At 38.3% G+C, this 19189-nt stretch overlaps 1 protein-coding gene across 1 annotated transcript in view; it reads right to left on the bottom strand.

The window, feature by feature from the left end:
* Nucleotides 1–13836, bottom strand: part of ecpas (Ecm29 proteasome adaptor and scaffold) — a 78826-nt gene extending 64990 nt beyond the window's left edge. The window contains exons 1-6 of the mRNA XM_052019562.1: nt 13595–13836; nt 10071–10224; nt 6092–6231; nt 5189–5270; nt 2385–2504; nt 293–378 (exon numbers count right to left, since the gene is read on the bottom strand). Of these exons, the coding sequence (XP_051875522.1) occupies nt 293–378; nt 2385–2504; nt 5189–5270; nt 6092–6231; nt 10071–10224; nt 13595–13791 (779 nt within the window). The 5' untranslated portion in view covers nt 13792–13836. The remainder of the gene's footprint in view (nt 1–292; nt 379–2384; nt 2505–5188; nt 5271–6091; nt 6232–10070; nt 10225–13594) is intronic.
* Nucleotides 13837–19189: the final 5353 nt, after the last annotated feature.

Here is a 19189-nt window from a genome sequence, read left to right as displayed (position 1 = left end):
TTTAATCTGCACATTCCATCTTTAAGTTGATGTCTACAAAAGGTTAGTTAAAATTGTGCTTTTTACTTCATGGTTTGCTGGCTTGTGAGAATTTTCAAATGCTTTGGCTGCTTGATAACATTGCTTGGTTCCAGAAATCCCTTTGAGCTGATGCACGAGAACAACCAATATCAGAAAAATGTTATGCCTTAAAGATTGCTAGATCTTTTTTTTTGGGTGTCATGAGCAAGTCTTTACATTGCCACAGTTTGTAAACTCTGGCCCAATAGTTCTTCAAAATATTAGAACTTACACTGAACATATATGGTGTACAAATTGTAGGCTTAGTCCTCTCAGCTTGGCATTTGTATTGGCACCAAACAGTCCATCGTATACCACCTGTGAAAACAAGACTGTGAATAATGACAATGTAAACAGATCAATATCCTCACATACACAATTAATAGTTTTTGGTCAAATTAATCCCCATTTTACCATCTTTTTTTTGGGTTTGAACAATTTGTGAAGTCCCAGCATAATTTTCCAAGTTTGCACTAATATTCAGGAACCTCAGTGTATTTTGTAAAAGAAAATTACATGCACTACATTAAATTCATGGAAAAGTACTCTGACATTATGAAAATTATGCACCTCTTACAGCACAGAAACAGTACCTTTGTAATTAGTGGTCAGACTTTGGATAAGTCTCTATTCACTCTACTGACTCAACATATCCTTCAATTTCTGTCTCTTGCCTATACTTGCATAGCATATATTCATTTAAAGCTATTTGCTTTAATCATTGCCCGAGATCCTTAATGAATTTGTGATCATTAGTTTTGAATTCCACAGAAATGGAAACCTCATCTAATTCCAACCCCCCATCATAGTTTTAATAGACATTATATTTACAGTCACAGAAGAAGCAAGATTCAAGAAATCAGCCCATTCATTTCTGAATGGTGATAACAATGGATTAAAGCATCCTGCAATAAATTCAAGATAACACATTTTTGAGCATTTTTTCAATGTAGTATTTTCTAGCAAATAGTCAATTCCTGTATTTTGTATACTGCTCACAGTCCTGTGAGGAATTCAAACAAATAGTACATTCCAAAGTACTGAAAATTAGCTTCAGATGCGCCAAGTTAATAATTACTGCAGATAGTGAGCAGAGGTTCGTCACCACCTATATGGAGAAAACTAATACTGTATGCTGCATAATGATTCAATATTTGGTGAAAATTTCCTCTGAGGTATCTACTGCACTTCAATTTTTAAATGTTCATTGTTCTATTGTGCCTGTGCTAGTTGAATGATCCAATTTGCTCCACTCACCTGCCTGTTTTCCATAGACCTGACAAACTATCCAATTCCCTATTAAAACTTACTACTAAATCTATATCTACCAGCCTTTCAGGCAATGGATTCTAGATGGCTATATAAACACCTGGATCACCTTGGCAATGCTGGCCTTATCCAATCAGAGATATTCTTTTTGCTCTAGCGTCAACACCAACCCAAAATTTAAAAGTACTTATTTTCTCACTTTCTCAGTTCAGATGAGTGTTTGACCTGAAATGTTATCTCTATTTCTCTTTCCACTGATGCTACGTGACTTCCAAAGTGTTTCCAGCATTTTCTGTTTTTATTTAAAATTTCCAGCATCTGCATCTTTTTGATTTCCAGAAAACAACTTGGAAAAACTCTTCTTCTCTCTTCTATTACTAACTACTTTAAGTGTGTGCTTCTTGGTTCATGATCAGCTTCTCAGAAGCAAGAATTTGTTCTAACTTAGATTCTCAACGCCTTTCATAATTTTGAACACATCTATTAAATCTCCAATTAACCTTCACTGTTTTTAGCTGCATTTATTTCATTTCCACCCTTTCCCTCTCTTTAATGATCACAGCTGAAACTTCAAGATGCACGAGTCTTCAAAGCAGACAAAAACACCAGCAAGGATTATTTCAATGGACACAAACTGCAAGCAGATCTCCTGGTGCTAAATTGCAGCAGTTCACTGACTCATTTGATTCTGTATATAGAACTCCATGGAACAGCCCTGTAAATGGAGATTAAGTTATTATATTCCTAAGAAAAGAATGCACTAGATTCATTTTCTCCATGTGAAAGGTCCAGAAAAGCTGCAGGAGAGGATGTTGCAGGGCTACTTATGCTTTGATTCACATTTCATTGCCAATACTGCACCCTGGATAACCTATAGGAGACATGGAATTGCATTAAACAAATCTTGTACGGTCAAGCAAGGGGGGAGGCAAGATGGACTGGCAAAGCCCAAAATTCAATCCTTTTTGGTTATAAGATTTTTTCATTGCATATACACTTTCCCGAAACAAATCTTCAGTTGGTTTAAAAGAAAGCAAGCATAATGACATTAATACCTGTATACTGGCTGGGAATGTCTCTGCTGCCTGCCTGGACCGCATTAAATGAGGGAGAATCTTCAATTTTACTCTGGTGCTAACTGGCTCCCGTTTTAGCTCAGGCTTTAAAGCTGCTCCCTGCAAAAGATTAGCATGAATTCAGTTGGTAACTAAGACTGGAAAAACAAAGTTCAATGAATGTTACAGACAATATAGACTGAAATAAAACAGCTCATATTAAAAAAAACATTAAAATAGAACAAAAAGCAAACTGCTGGAAGAAGTCAGTGGGTCATGCAGCATCTGTAGAAGCAGAGGGATGGTCGACATTTTGGGAGGAGACTCTGCATCAGGACTCAGAGTGTAGAGGCAAGACAGCCAATATAAAGGGGCAAAAGGGAGGGGTGAGATAGAAGTTGATAGGCAATAGGTGGAACCAGGTGAGGAGGGAGATAATAAGCAGATAGAGCCAGGTGGGGGAGAAGCAGAGGTGGAATTGGGAGACAGCAGCTGGTGGGTGGTAGGTAGAAAACAGATATCAAGAGAAAAAAGGGTGGGATGGGGGAGAATAGGGGGACACGTGGGAGGGAAGGGAGGGTGTGCCAGTCTCTACATCCCCCCCCCCTCCCAGTTCAATAGTGCTAAAATCAGTTAATTTAGCCAAGATCAAATATGATCTATAAAGCCAGTGCATTTATCCTTTAAGTCATCTGGGCAGCTGTAAAGACACAACACAATTCCATACACTTTCAGCCATTCAGTCTTGGAAATAGTTAAAAAAAAAATCTGGGTGAGAAAATGACTCAGGTGAAAATTACAATTTGAATCTTTGATACCCACTCTTCTCATTTCACTGTTTACATTAATTATATGCATTTAAAAATACAATATTTACAAGTGAGAATTGCAGTTTATACAGAAGTGATTGTCTGGAGGGACAAGATTAAAAATACCAGTCCAGATAACATTGTCACAACAAACCTCCAGCCTTTAAGTTACATGACGTATGTGAATGACATGAAGTTACTGCTCCATGAAACACTCCCATCTGGAATGAGAATGGGCAAATACCAGAGGATGAGTGGACATTAATGACAGCCACAGCTTTCCAGAAGGTTGCTGAGCTGCAGAAGCAATTAACCACTGGTAATTGTGATGCTGTGGCAAAAACAGAAACCTGGCTAAAAAAAGGGCAGGAATGGGGTTCTAAATATTCTTGGATACAGGGTGTTCGGGAAAGATAGGAAAGCAAAGGAGGGTGAGTGATGGTATTAATTATTGAGAATATTGGAGTGCTGAGATCTGGTCTGTATAATTTGGAATTAAAGCTTGGCAAGCAAAACTGCAATTAAATAATAAGTGGCCTTTAAAATGGAGATGTTTCAGCTAGTCTTAGAAACACCAAAGAGGAGAAGTGTGAGCAAGTTTAAAGCCAGAGCTCCCTGATAATATTGATAAAAATATAGCAGGAAATAAAAAGTATGTGATAGACAGCTGGGGTTAATGCAAATGAAAACCAGACTGATTACAGAAAGTTCATAGGATAGTGAAAAAGTAAATGAGCAAAAACAAAGAGAGGATGAGAAAAGACTGACTGTAAAGAAAAAAAATCCAAAAATATACTACAATGTGACTGTGATAAGGGTTGCAAGATGAGAGGTGGACCCAACACAGGAAATGTACTCACAAAGGCAAAAGGCATGGCAGAAGTAAAAAATTAGTACACTGGTCTTTACCAAAGGAGGTAAGAGAATATGTAATTGAGTATCTGCTTGGACTGAAAATAGCTAAGAAGAGATGATAGAAAAGTCAGCTGAACTTAAAGTGGATAAATCACCTGGTTTAGATAGGATGTATCCTAAGTTACAGAGGAAGTAATGGACAAAGTTGGAGAGACCCTGGCCATAATCTTCTCAACACTTATAGATTCCAGGGTAAGGACAGAGAACTGGAGAACTGCATCAATCAAATCCAGTAACCACAGGCTGGTTAGTTTAACTCCAATTTTGGTGTCACAATTAGCAATCACTAGGACAAGTGTGGATTAATTGCAAAAAGCTAATGTGGTTTTGTTGAAGGGAAATAGTGTCTAATTAACCTGACAGTTTCGTTTTTACTGAGGGTTAGTGCAGGTCAATGGGGGAAATGTGATACATAAAGACTTCCAAAAGGTGTTTCATAAACTGCCATGTAATATGCCTGTCATCAAGTTTGGAGCCCACTGAAATAAGGGACATGGATTGAAAATTGGCGAAGTAACTGGAAAGTACTGCGTTTGCTTTTCAGACTACAATGAAATTTTCAGTAGAGTTCCACAAGGGTCAGTATTAGGACAACCAATTTTCCTAATGTATATTAACAACTTAGTCTTAGCTGGAGAGGGCACAATTTCTAATCATTATCTGTTTCCCTCCAGGTCAAAGACTTTTTTGACATGTAAAATTATCATTGTTCCATCATCATCAACAATTCAAAATGCTGGGACTCCCAACTCAATAGTACTTTAGGAGTTGTTTTATGCAGTATTTCAAGGAGAATGCTCACAAATACCTTTTAAAGGATAATTTAAGGATTGGTGGTAAATACTGACCCTTCCAGTGTTTCCAGTCACCAAGGAGATCATAAAAATTCAATCTCGAATTCACGCTTTGAGATTTTGCATGCTGCTTGTTTTCAGGTTTTTACTTAAATGAGTTCCGCAGCATATTATAAGAATTCTTTAAAGTCAACTATTGAAAGCAGAATCTCAGGTGTTTGGTCGATGATGCAATGTAACTAGAGCCTCTGAAGGAAAGGTAAAACAGAAGACTAAACAAACGTACCTCTTTTGTTTTCAGTGGTATGTCCCCCAGGTAAATCTTGTAGAGTTTATTGACAATAATAGGATTGTTCCAGTCAATTATACTGTGAAAGGTTACAGAACATTAATTTTATGTTGAACACATTTCTCATATCATTTCCACCATTCTGCATTAGAAAGTCTTAGCAAATTCAACTACCCGACCAACCAGAATATTAGAGAATTCAGATAAAAGTATTACTGTATACAATTATGCAATAAATGCAGTGAAAAGGTTCAATGACATTATTAAAAGTACAATGCTTTTCCTTTAAACACATTTGTGGGAAGGTTATTAAGTCAAAAAAGTCACAACGAGTAAACCTGAACAAAGACAAAATTCCAGTTGCAAACCACAACTTTTGAGCAACGAATTTTATATTGTTCTACTCTACCGATGTAGTTGACAGCAGATTTAAATCCCAAAGCTCAAGCATCATTAACATTGTGGTTGGCTTAGACATCATGGGCTGAAGAGCCTGTTCCTGTGCTGTACTGTTCAATGCTCTATGAGGTCTTGAGCTGAAACATGACCTGTCAGGTGCTGAATTGCCATAATGGATTCATATCGTATGAAGCAATGGAAAACAGCTTGGTTTCCTTGAGAATAGATGCAAAACAGGGCTAGGTTGGATGCAAGCCACTGGTTTGTTGCTTCTTTTAACTACTTTGTAATGGTGGTGATGAGTCAGTTCTCACTTAGCAGAACAGACAAGAGAATATCTATTTTCCATTTCAGCCCATCTAAAATGACATGCAAGATTTTTCAGATTTGAAAATTTCAGTACCATTAAAGGAAGTTATATAAATTACATTGCTGAAAGAATCCTTCAAGCATGGTAAATATTTCTAAGTAATGGGTCTATATGGAAGCCCCGTTTCTTACCTCTGACAGCTTTTCACCTCCATATCTGCAGCAGTTGCCACGCTGTGCCGGGTGTCACTTGAAGCGACCACCAAATGAACAATTGCTTCACTTTCTGGTATCTGTTCTGCTTGGATGAATTTCAGAATTCCTAATTTGCACTATTTTTTGGAATTAATTAAAATGAATTAGTTTTACTAAAATAAAAACAGACTATGGTGAAAATAATCAGTAGGCCATGAAACATTAACCATGTTTCTCTCTCCACAGGCACGGCCTGACCTACTAAATATTACAACATTACTTTTATTTCAGATTTCTCCAAGCCATATTCTTTTGCCTCACCAAAGTTGTTTTTTTCTGATTACATCCTCATACAGCCACAAAAAGTCCTTGAGTTATTAGTGCATCAACTAATGATAGACTGAAGTGCTGACAATCTGTGTTGTGATGAAAGACAACTTAAAACTGTACATCAACAATTGAATATCTGCTCATACTTCCTGTCTGTGCCACTATGCTCACTGTCCATTTTCCCCATTCGATGGTAATTGCTGTTTCACATTTGTGATCAAGCGAACTTGTGTGGCATAGTCTAGATGGAATTCCTGCACCATTTCATTTTTTAAGGAGGCTTAATTATTAATTTCTTTTTGTAATATCTTAAATGTACATTCCCCTTCAAACTCTTTCCTGCAAATTTCAAGAAGTAAGATTATCTGAAATAATTAGTTTTAATCATTAACTGTCCAACCCTATGTTTATGAATTCTTAATGAAAATGCAGCAGAGGATTATATGAACTACTCCCTCTCTAGGCTCTATCATTCTGGGGTTATGCAAGTGTAACACCCACATAATCAGCATTAGGTGAATCTGGCTGTGGTCTAGGTTCCTGATTTTTTTTTGTATTGCTTACCATCCTTCCCCACATGCTCATGATGGTACTGCAACATTTTAATGCCTCTTACTAGTGCTGCTGATATCTGCACGCAAGTCATTAATGGGTCATTTTTCCAGGGAAAGAATATATATTATTTCATTGACATATAGCAGAAGCTTCTGTAGGCAGTTTCATGTTAACAACGTGGACTTGGGAATCTATAACTGAAATATAAAACAAAAGACTGTATGATTTTGAATTGGGATGGATAAACATATGTGTGTGTGCGTGTGCGTGTGTTTTTAGTCTCATTATCCCCTGCCTACTAACTCTCCACCTGATAGTTTTGTTTTCCTATGAGGCTTACTAATTTCAATTAATAATGTCTTAGACAATGTGTGATTTTAAAAACAATTTGCTCAAAGGGTCACGTTTCTTCAAATCGGCTGCAATCACTGACATCTCACTCTAGTTTTCTGCCAAATGCAAGATCACTAACATTAACTGAAAAAAAGCTCTATTTAAAGCCAGCAGGGATAACCCTGGTAATTACAGGCCTGTGAGTCAAACATTAACGGCAGGGAAGTTACTGGAAAAACTTCTGAGGAAGAGAATTAATCTACATTTGGAGAGGCAGGATTAATCAAAAATAGTCATCATGGCTTTGTTAGGGGAAGATCCTGTCTGACCAATTTGATTGAATTTTTTCAGAGGTAACAAACCGTATTGACAAGGGCAATATGATTGACGCAGGCTGTATTTAAGTCCATTGACATAGTCTCTTATGGGAAACTGGTCCAAGAGCTCAGAGCCCATGGGATTCAAGGGACATTAGCAAATTGCATCCAAAATTAGTTTGGTAATAGGAGGGTGACGACAGAGTTGTTTTGTGACTGGAAGCCTGTGACCGGTGGTACAACACAGGATTCATGCTAGGACCCTCACTGTTTGTTATATGCATAACTATTTGGATTGTAATACTGGAGGTATGATTAGTAAATTTGCAGATTACATCAAAGTTGGTGGTGTTATTGGTAGTGAGAAGGGTAGTCTTAGGTTGCAAGAGAATATTTATCAATTGGTAAGAATAGCACAAACATAATGAATGGTAGGGCACTAGGGTGTATTAAGGAGCAGGATGTCATTGATGCACAAGCAGTACAGGTATATAGCGTGGCAAAGGTGACATATGTGATATTTTCCTTCATTGACCAGAGCAGAGAATACAAGAGCAGGGAGATTATGGTTCAACTTTATAAAATATTGGTCAGGTCACAGCTGGAGTACTCTATGCAGTTCTGGTTGCCACACTATAGGAAGGACATGATTGCACTGGAAAGATTGAGGAGGAGATTCATTATGATGTTGCCTTGGACAGTACATTTTAGTTATGAGGCGACATGGGAAAAGCTGGGTTTGTATTCCTTGAGGTGGAAGAAGTTGAGGGAGGACCTGATAGAAGTATACAAAATTATGAGGGGCAGAGGTAGGGTAGTTAGTCGGAAACTTTTCTGCTTAACAGAGATGTGTAAAACTAAAGGGTGTAGGTTTATGGTAAGGAGCAAGAGGCTTAGATAGGATCTGAGGAAGAATTTTTTCCACTCAGCGTGTGGTTGGAACCTGGAACACATTGCTTGATACAACAGATGTAAGTACTCACATTTCAGAAGTATCTAGATGAACAATTAAATTGCAAAGGAACAGAATGACAGAGGTCAAGAGCTACTTACATGGACACGGTGGACTAATGTGTCTGATTCTGAACTGTATTTATTTATTAGCCACATGTGCATCGAAACATAGTGAAATGCATCTTTTTACGTTACTGAGAATGCGCTGGGGGGCAGCCCACACGTGTTGCCACTCTTCCAGCGCCAACATAGCATGCCCACAGCTCCTAACCTGTACATCTTTGGAATGTGGGAGGAAACCAGACCACATGAAGGAACTCCACACAGACGCAGCGAGAATGTACAAATTCCTTACAGCCAACAGTGGCAGTGAACCTGGTCGCTGGCGTTGTAATAGCGTTACGCTAACCGCTATACTACGGTGCTGCCCTTATGTATTACTCTGAAGATTTCTATTTCAATAAATAGATGGAGTCTCTGTGGTTATAAACGTAAACAGCAATGGCTGAAAGTATACTTGAGGTTGAACAAGGCGCTCACCTCTTATCTCAGCAGTATTGTCCAGCAATGGGCATTTGGCATCAACTGCCTTTAACGAAATTCTTTCCACATCACAAGAAGGCCATGGCCAGACTAACATCCTTATAAACAAAGACACTACTAGATTTATAACTACAGTCCTTTTAAACTTTGGAATTGATATACACAAATATTGTGCTCACACAGTTATCTATTGCTGCTGGATCTCGATTAACAATATAAACATAAGCAATTCTATGGTTAAAATTGGGACATGAGAGAAGAAACATGAAGACTGGGGCAGTTTATGGAATGAATTTAAAGAGCCAAATCTTTTTTTTACAGATAGAAAACACCAAGCTTTTATAAAAACAATTTGCCTGGGCTGGGTGCCCAATCTCTATACATCGGACACACTTTTTATTTAGGGTTGGTCTCCATTAATATCACATACAAATTTTAGAACAACTCTCCCATTCATCAGTTCATGGATGAGCTTTGTGAGACATGCAAGAAGCTTGCTCCTGTTCTGGAGGATTGGTGAGGCGGGAGGGTTGTGCACAGGGTAGTGGTGCAAGGAAGTATACTTAAAGGCCAGTTTAATTCCACCAATGTATCTTCATAAATCAACCAACAGTGCAACAGCATAGATTTTACTTGTCTGAAGAAAAGTAAACCCTCCTAGCAGAGACTAACTACACAATGAGAAGTGCCCCATTATTTTCATTTAGTTGGGTGAGGAATATTAAAGCAAGGAAAGAAAACTGATTATCTTCCAGTTTAAAATCAATAATGACCAACTGGAAAATCTGTAGAAATATGTAAGTCAATGGAGTGGGTTATAATGGTGTGGTCCCATTAGAATTGCTAGCTGTGCAAGTGTGGACAAATTTAGATTCAACAGAGCAGAAAGAGGGAATACATTGCAATAGACTTCTTGAGGTAATCTATCGATACAAATTCTTTACCTGTTCCAACTGTTCGGCTGTCCAGGGGTTATCACCAACAACACGTTTAGCTGCATATGAACTCATGCCTGGTGGTGGCTGAGCAAGCCCAACACCACTAACCCCTTGCTGCGGACCTTGACTTGGCCGACTTTGGGGTTCACTCAATACAAACCTAAAGTGAGAACCAATTGTCAGATGCAACATAAAAAATTTTGCTGCACAAGTCATTGAAAATAGTTTAAGAAGCAAGTGTAATTACAGGGAGGATAGTTTAGATTAAATAGACAACTTGATTACCTTACAAGATGCAAGAGAGTTTATTGCTAGATATTAAAAATTATACAAATGGATTCCAAGGCAGCTTTATTTTCCCAGAAATTCTGCCTTATACCTATAACCCAGTGATCAATGCTAGTGGAATGGTCAGCAAATCTGAAGCATAATTTAAGAGAAATATTTCTGCTTGATTGGTTAAAGGAATTCCCTCAAATTTTGACTTTTGTACAATGCACCAATGTATAACAAACTTCATGATGACCAATGGAAGCACTCAATGTAACAAAATGACAGTGATGTCAGGAGACCACTTCGTTGCACTTACCATACCTGGGAACTTTACAAATGTGTTCACCTCATGACCTTTCAGGCCACAGTATCCAATCAGTGCATGGGCAGCCCCAACATTGGACACACATGAACCAATTAAGACCGACCTGAAGGGCCAGAGTTCATGAGATGAAGAGTTAATTTTGAGATTCTTGGAGATTAATTTCCAAACTTGAGGAGCACATACACAAAATACCTACACTTTAGATGTCTCCACAGGTAAATGGACTACATAGTGGAGAACCAGGCTGCACACAAATTTTAACTGGTTTGTTAGTTAGGCCAGTAGTGGAGAACATTGCTGCAACGTCACAAAAGCCAAGACACCTTTTAATTAAAAAGTATAACGTGGCTGGCTCTCTAGATTCGGCAACAGCTCATCTGGTAAAATCCTGAGACATAGAGTTAAAGTCCTATCCAGACACTGGAGCCCAGAATCTACATTACTTGGGGAATGCTATGTAGCCAACTTGCAGATGTTAAACTGAGGTCCTGCCTGCCATCTCAGCTAAAAGATCCCAACCATAAATTACTCTGAAAATCAGGGCATTTGTCCCTTCTTTCCTAGCTAATATTTATTTTTCAGCATCACTAAACAGATCAGGTCAATCACTTGTTGCTTTTTTGTGGGTGCTGTGCTGTGTGCCAATTAACTGCTGTTTTACAATTAGTACACTTTAGAAGTACACGCCAAGACATTATGGGATATCCTGAAGTTGTGAAGGAGGATACAGAGGCAAGCTTTTTGGTTTTATTTTTTAGCAATTCAAATACTGTCAGCATGTACTAGCAGTGAAGACTCAAGCACCAGCTCAGCTCATCAGACTGCCTAATTAAACCTTGCTTCAAATTTAGATGCTGAAGTGCATTAAAGTGCACAGGGCTTTTGATGCACTTGATAGATTGTGTTAAATCTAACACCCTGTTAGTTTCTCCAAGCCTCCCTGGTGACCGCTAAAATTAATAATGTGAGAAATCATTCCTTGTTACAGTCATCTCTGGGTCTGTATCAATATGCTGATAATCATTCTAAAAACTCTTCATTCCTCATCAAGACATGCGAATAGAATGGCTCTCAATATTTTACTCATCAGAATTGTAGAAATGCAGCTATAAAATAAACATGCACCTTAACTGAGATTGGTAAAGAGGCTGCTCTGTTTTGGTTCTGTAATAAAACCAGCTCTTACGAAAACAACACTGATTTATTAGGAAATAATTGAAGGAGTGAGAAGAGTCAACATGGATTAATGAATGGAAAATTATGTTTGACAAATCTTTTATTGCTTTTTGAGATATCTAGCAGAACAGATAAAGGGCAAGTAGTAGATGTGGTGTATTTGGACATTGAGAAAGTCTTTCACAAGGTCTAGCACAAGACATTTTTAAACAAGATTACAGTAGATGGTCACAGAGTCAGAGTTATACAGCACAGAAACATGCCCTTCAGCCTGACTCGCCCATGCTGACCAAGGTGCCTACCTGAGCTAGTCCCATTTGCCTGCATTTAACCGATATCCCTCTAAACCTTTCCTATTCATGTACCTGTCCAAATGCCTTTTAACTGTTTTAATTGTACCTGCCTCTACCACTTCCTCTGGCAGCTCATTCTATATATCCACCACTCTCTGTGTGATAAACTTGCCCCTTGAGTCCCCTTTGAATTGTTCCCATCTCACCTTAAATCTATGCCCTCCAGCTTTCCATCTTATCTATGGCCCTCATGATTTTATAAAGCACTATATTGTCACCCGAGCTTCTTTCACTCCGGGGAAAACAGTCCCAGCATATCCAGTCTCTCCTTATAACTCAAACCCTCCAGTCCCTGCAACATCCTTGTGGATCTTTCCTGCACTTTTTTTTAGCTTAATCACCTCCTTCTTATAGTATGGCGACCAGAACTGCACACAAACTCCAAGTGCAGTTCCACCATTATCTTGTACAGCTGTAATATGATGTCCCAACTTTTATGCTTTCTTGACCACCCTGTCTAATTGTGTCAGCATTTTCAGGGAACTACGTACTTGTACACCTAGATCTCTCTGTTTCACAACACTCCCCAGAACCCTGCCATTCACTGTGCATGTCCCGCCCTGGTTTAACTTCCCAAGATGCATCACTTCACACTTGTCCAAGTTAAATTCCAACTGCCATTCCTTTGCCCACTTTCCCAATTAATATAAATCCTGTTGTAATCTAAAATAATCTTCTACATCACCAATTATGGTGTCATCCGGAACATTACTACTCATGCCACCTACATACTCATCCAAATTGTTTAACAAACAACAGGGGACCCAGCACTGATCCCTGTGGCACACCACTGGCCACAGGTTTCCAATCTGAAAAATAACCTCCTACTATCATCTTCTGGTTCCTTCTATCAAGCCAATTTTGCATCCGGTTGGTTAGCTCACCCTGAATCCCCTGTGATCAAACCTCCTGGACTGGCCTACCTTGCAGGACTTGGTCAAAGACCTTGCTAAAATAGTATTGCAGGTAATGTAATAACGTGCCCTAAGAATTGGTTACTGGACGAAAAATTGAAAAGAAACAGGTTAATTTTCAGATAAGGAGGCTGTGACCAGTGGGATACTCAAAAAAATCTGTGCCAGCAGCCCCAACTATTCACAACCTATATAAATGATGTGGATGAGATGACCAAGCATTAAATATCCAGGATAGCCAATGATATACAGATGGTATTAGTTATTCTGGATAAAGATGATAAGAAATTTCTTCACCCAGAGCATAATAAATTTTTGAAAATGTTTTACTCTGGATGGCTGCGGAGGCTCAGGTGTTGATAGATTTTTTTGATATCAAGGGATAACACAAAGGAAAAAGATCAGCTATGGTCTTATAAAATATGGGAACAGACATAAGGGGACCAAATGAATTATTTCTGCTTCTGTATCTTACATTCTTTTACGTACCCATAAGGCATCAACAGAACATCCAACATAAAGTCTAATAACTGCTGAACAATTTCTGGTTTCTCTCCCAAGTTGAAAACAGATGCTCCTCTGGTTTTTTCAGCTGGATATTTCACATGATACAAAGTTGGAATCAGCAATTGCATTAGGCTGGAAAAGAAAGCACTTATAAAGATTCCCAGCTGATAAGCAAACATGCAATAAACTCATAAATGTTAACTTTCAAGCACAGAAAATGGAAACAAACACACACTGTAATATTTTTTGGTCACTTGGCAACCTTCTTAAAAAATTGACAAGATCTATCAGTACCAAATATACTCATTTTGTGTTGTAAAATGATTTGAAAGTTAAACTTAGAAGCCTCCAAGTTGATTGTTCATGGGTTATTATATGGCTGGTGTTGACAGGTAATAGCATTGTGGTAATCAGAATCAGATTTATTATCACCGACTTACATGTTGTGAAATTTGTTGTTTTGCAGCAGCAGTACAGTGCAAATTACCATAAATTACGAAATAACTAAATAGTGCAAATAAAAGGAATAACGAGGTAATGTTCATCAGTTCACAGACCTTTCAGAAATCTGATGGCGGGGGGGGGGGGTGGTGGTGGTGAGAAAGCTGTTCCTAAATTGCTGAGTGTAGATCTTCAGGCTCCTCTAGCTCCTCCGCAGTGGTAGTAACAAGAAGAGGGCATGTCCCGGATGGTGAGGGTCCTTAGTGTTGGATGCCACCTTCTTGAGGCACCGCCTCTTGAAAACGTATGTTAAGCAGTTGTAACTAACTCCTTGCGTACCCATGACTGTGTGGCCAGATAGAGCGCTAACTCAGTCTTTAAGTTCACCGATGATATCACTGTCATAGGCCAGATCAACAATTATGAAACAGAGTATGGGACAGAGATTCTGAACCTGGTGTCATGGTGTCAGAACAACAACCTAGCCCTTAATGTCAGCAAGACGAAAGAGCTGGTCGTTGATCTCAGGAAGCGGGGGGTGAACACAACCCTGTCCTCATCAGTAGAGCAGCTGTAGAGATGGTCAACAGCTTCAAGTTCCCTGGCATCCATATCACCAGCAACTTCACCTGGTCCCTTTTCATTGACGTGGTGATCAAGAAAGTGCATCAGACTATGTACTTTCTTCAGCATCTGAGAAGATTCAGCTTGTTCACAAGGATTCCCTTGAACTTCTACAGATGTGTCATGAAATATTCTGATGGATTGCATTTCAGCCTGGCAATGGCAACTGCTCTGCTCTGCACTGACAGAACCTGCAGAGAATCGTTAACACTGCCCAGTCCGTCACAGGCTCGTCACTTCGTTCCATCCAGTCCACCTTCACAGTGTGTTGCTTCAGGAAGGCTAATAGTATTGTCAAGGATGCCAGCCACCCTAGCTATTCCCTCTTCTACCTTCTGGGAGAAGATACAGGAGCCTGCAAGCCCAGATGACCAGACTTAAGAACAGCTTCTTCCCCACTGCTATCAGATTTCTGAAACAATCAGCTCTTTCACGTCCCCTTCCTGGTGGTCCTCCCACGTTCTCAGACTATTAACTCCACCTCTCTCGGTTATTCCATTATTGTCACTTTAGCATTTCTTTCTGCATAACTCAGACTGCACTACTGTTTTTGTGCCATTCTGTTGTTTTGCGCTCATCACTGTAGTTATTGTATTTATTATTACTAATAATACTGTTCACTCTGTGAATTTCATGCAAACAAGGAATTTCATTGCACCCTGGTGTATTTGACAATAAACTAAACTAAACCTAATATTGTGAGGGATCTATATCCTTGAATACATGCCTATAATTTCTTAAACTAATATTCCATGACCATTCAGTAGATTATATAATTCCAACGGACAAATGAATTACAACTGAGAAAAGATGACTTGCTGATGTATGAAATGCTAATATATGGGCATGACATTTAGTAACCTTGATAAAATTAATTTGATTTACTAATTTAGAAACAGCAAATGTAAATTTAATGTTAAAAAAGTGAGGATAACTATATCAATGATATTAGTGCTCTATCAATCTGAATGAATAATAATCTTATCTCCCAACAAAAAGCATTGGAGAAAGTGCAAAAAAAGATTTCCTTGGATAGTATTAGAACTGAGAAGTCATAGTAGTAGAAAAAGATTGAACAAGTTGGGGCTTTTCCCTTTAGAAAAGCAACCTATGATGTGACCGGATATGTACGAACATAAAGATTAGGAATAGGAATAGGCCACCTGTTCCCTCAAGCCTGATCTGCCAGGTCTGATCTAATTGTAACCTCAACTCTGCATCCAATGGTAACCTTTTGTTCCCTTGCTTTTCAAGAATGAATCTGCCTTTGCCCTAAGAATATTCAAACTCTTCCGTCATGCTTCAAGCAAGAAAGTTCCAAAGACTCATGACCCTCTGAGGGCAGAGGTCTTTAAGATTTTGAATGGATTAGACAGGATAATCATGGACAGAATGGTTCAATTTGTGGAAGAATCCAATGCAAGGGGCCTTGTATGTAAGATTTTTACTAATAAATCCAATAGGGAAATATAAGAAAACTCCTTTATTCAGGGAGTGATTTGAACATGCAACTTGTTACCATAGGAAGCAGCTGAGGCAAATATGTTGATGCTTTCAAAAGGACACTTGGTAGGTACATGAAGAGAAAGAAATAGGAAGATATGTTGAATGTTAGAAAACAAGGTAGTTAAATGGAAGGAAGCTGGCGAATATAAATGCCAACACACATTAGTTGGACCAAATGGTCTATTTTTCTAATCTATATAAATCTACATAATTCTACAGCACATCACATAGATAGATATTATATCCACCTTGAGGTGTACAGGAATTCAGTGCTTGCAATTACTAAGTCTATTGATATTTAATCTTGTAAAACATATTAATAGCTGAAAGCTATACCTCTATGACCAAACTTCAACTATATAAAATACATGGCAGCTGGAATATGTGGGAAAATAATATCCCAGGAAGAAACTGCAGGCAGTAACTAAAAGATTATTAATGAGTGAAATATTGTCCATTGCATAATCCATCAATACTTGTTGGAAAGAATGAAAAAGCCACTGTTATATAATGCCTCTTGCATATCTGAAGTCCCAAAATATTTAAAATGTGATGAATTATTTAAGGTCTGCGTATAGTAATATAGGCCTATGTGGCAACAAATTTTGTGCCTCACAGTGAGTAAATGGGAATGAATCTTTATTCTTGTGTTCATTAAAAGAGGATTTTTGATCAAAAACAAAACTGCATTTTTCTTCAAATAAAACAATGGGATGTTCATCTCTATCCAGAGGGGGAGGCAAGGGCTTCAATCAACATATATCAGAAAGTACAGCACATCTGGGAATGCAGCTTTCTCTCAATACTGTAAAGAAGTGCATACACTCTATTTACAATGAGGCAAAAGTACTATTCACAAAACAAAGCTGGCACTTAAAGTACTCCCCCTCCCTTTCCCCCCCCCCCCCCCCCGGCGCCCACGCCCCCCCCCCCACACACACCCCTTAATAAAAGTCAGCTATCTATATGTATATATCACACACTGATGCACAAGATATCCAACCCGTCTAATGGGTTCAGGTAACATTCAGTTGAAAAGAGGGGTTTTTAAGAAAAATTTGTTTCATGAAGCAGAGAGAGAATGAGAGTTTTGACATTCCACGTCATTTTCAGGATGCTGGGAAAATTATTCACTTCCTCAAAGTGAATTGTTCATTAATTTAATAAACCCTGAAGGTTATCAGTAATATACAGCATACTAGATGCAATGGATTTCCAAACCAGTTAAGTTAAAAGGAAACCTCATCAAAGACCTAATGCAAATATTATGAGCAATGAGCACACTCAACTTTCTTAATTATCTCTCACCAGCTTTCTCAAAGAACTTGGCTTGAAAGAAAAATGTACAAAGTGAAACTATAAATGATCCTTGCCTTCTAGATTCTTAAAAGGATTAAAAGCTATTTTAGATAGGTTACTTTTATAAATGTAGTCATTCAGAACCCTTAAACAAAATAAGTAGGAAATATTCCTGCTATTTTTCCTATCTTTTTAAAATTCTTTAGGAATGTTTTTATCGAGAAGGTGCGTGGAATCACGAATGCACTGCCAGCGTGGATGGTGGAGGCAAATATAGTCACATTTAGATGAGCAGTAGAGTTGCATGGTATAATAGGCTATGGATCATATGCTGGTAGATGGATTAGTATGGATGGTAACCCCAATGGTTGACATAGACATTTGTGTGAATGATTCTGTGAGTATCCCACACAAAGCTGGAATAGTAATAAATGCTGTACCTGTCCTGTTGTGCTGAGGCTTGCATTCCATTGCAGTAACCAAGGAAGGTGCTAATTCACACTGTTTCTCCATGGATAAACGAGGATACCCCATCTTGATATATATTATAGTAAAATTCTGTGATTTAAGGATACATAATCACATTTGATATGGCATATATTGAAGCCTTGATAATCTTCTCTTTCAGCAAAATCCAAACCTTTCTAGTTAATAACCAGAGAGGTCTCTCTCATAAAAAGATCTGCATTACGAGACAGGAGTAGAGCAGACTACTTGTCTTATTCCAAGTATCAGTAATCTCAATTAGCATCACAAAACTGACACAATTTTCTCTAGTTTATATTCCACTTCAACCTTCAAAACATTCCAGCGCCAATGTCAAACATTTTTTTCCAACACCACCTCAACTTTTTTTTCATTTTGCTCCAAAGGGCATTTTTTTAAGCTAAGTATAATCAGTCGTCCAAGGCTGTTAAATAATCACAGGGCATTTGACTGCAGAGGTCATGCTGTCTGAACCTAATCATATTCTCAACCAGCATCATCAGTCTATCTTCTAACAAGGTCTGGAGGCCAGAGATCAGGAGCGTGCAGACTGGCTGATTTTGCTGTCTCAACTTATGATGAACGGAGGTCAAAGGTAATGAACCAACATTAAGACCAGCTGAATCATACACTAAATCTTTCATAAACCAGTTTCCAGCCTAATTGTTTTGACATCTGGCTAAACCATGTCCTAGTCTTAATGACTGATAAAAATGACAGAAATTGAATATTTGTAATATCTCTTACATTCAGAAGCTATTTAAAATTAAATGCACCATTAACATACTTTAAAATTTTCAAACAATTAAAACAAAAATTCATGAAAACATTAGCAAACATTTTAAAACATTAGATATATAAACTCAGTTCAATCAAAAAGTGTAAGTAACCATATACACACCATTCTGTAACTTGGCACACAAAACACTGAACAAAAATCTCTGCCTAAGTTTCAACTCCACTGCAGCAGGCAGTGGCTCTGTTGGAGTAATTTAGATGTTTGGGTCTTATGCATTTGTATGGGAGTCCCAGTCATACACACACTTACACAAGTAGGTGGCAGCAGTTCCATACAGAGCCTCCAGCTTTTCAGTGGAAGACCTGGGCCAATGGTTGACCAAATTATGGCCATGTAGGATCTGGGAAGAGTATCATGGCCAGCTTTAGTCAATTGATTGTTTAGATGGAATGGGAAACTTTACAAGTATAGCAATTTTAACT

This window comes from Pristis pectinata, chromosome 7 (assembly GCF_009764475.1).
Source record: "Pristis pectinata isolate sPriPec2 chromosome 7, sPriPec2.1.pri, whole genome shotgun sequence".
In the NCBI taxonomy this organism is placed as follows: Eukaryota; Metazoa; Chordata; class Chondrichthyes; order Rhinopristiformes; family Pristidae; genus Pristis; species Pristis pectinata.
Note: the sequence above shows the minus strand (reverse complement) of the source record. Positions and strands in the feature narration are given on the sequence as shown.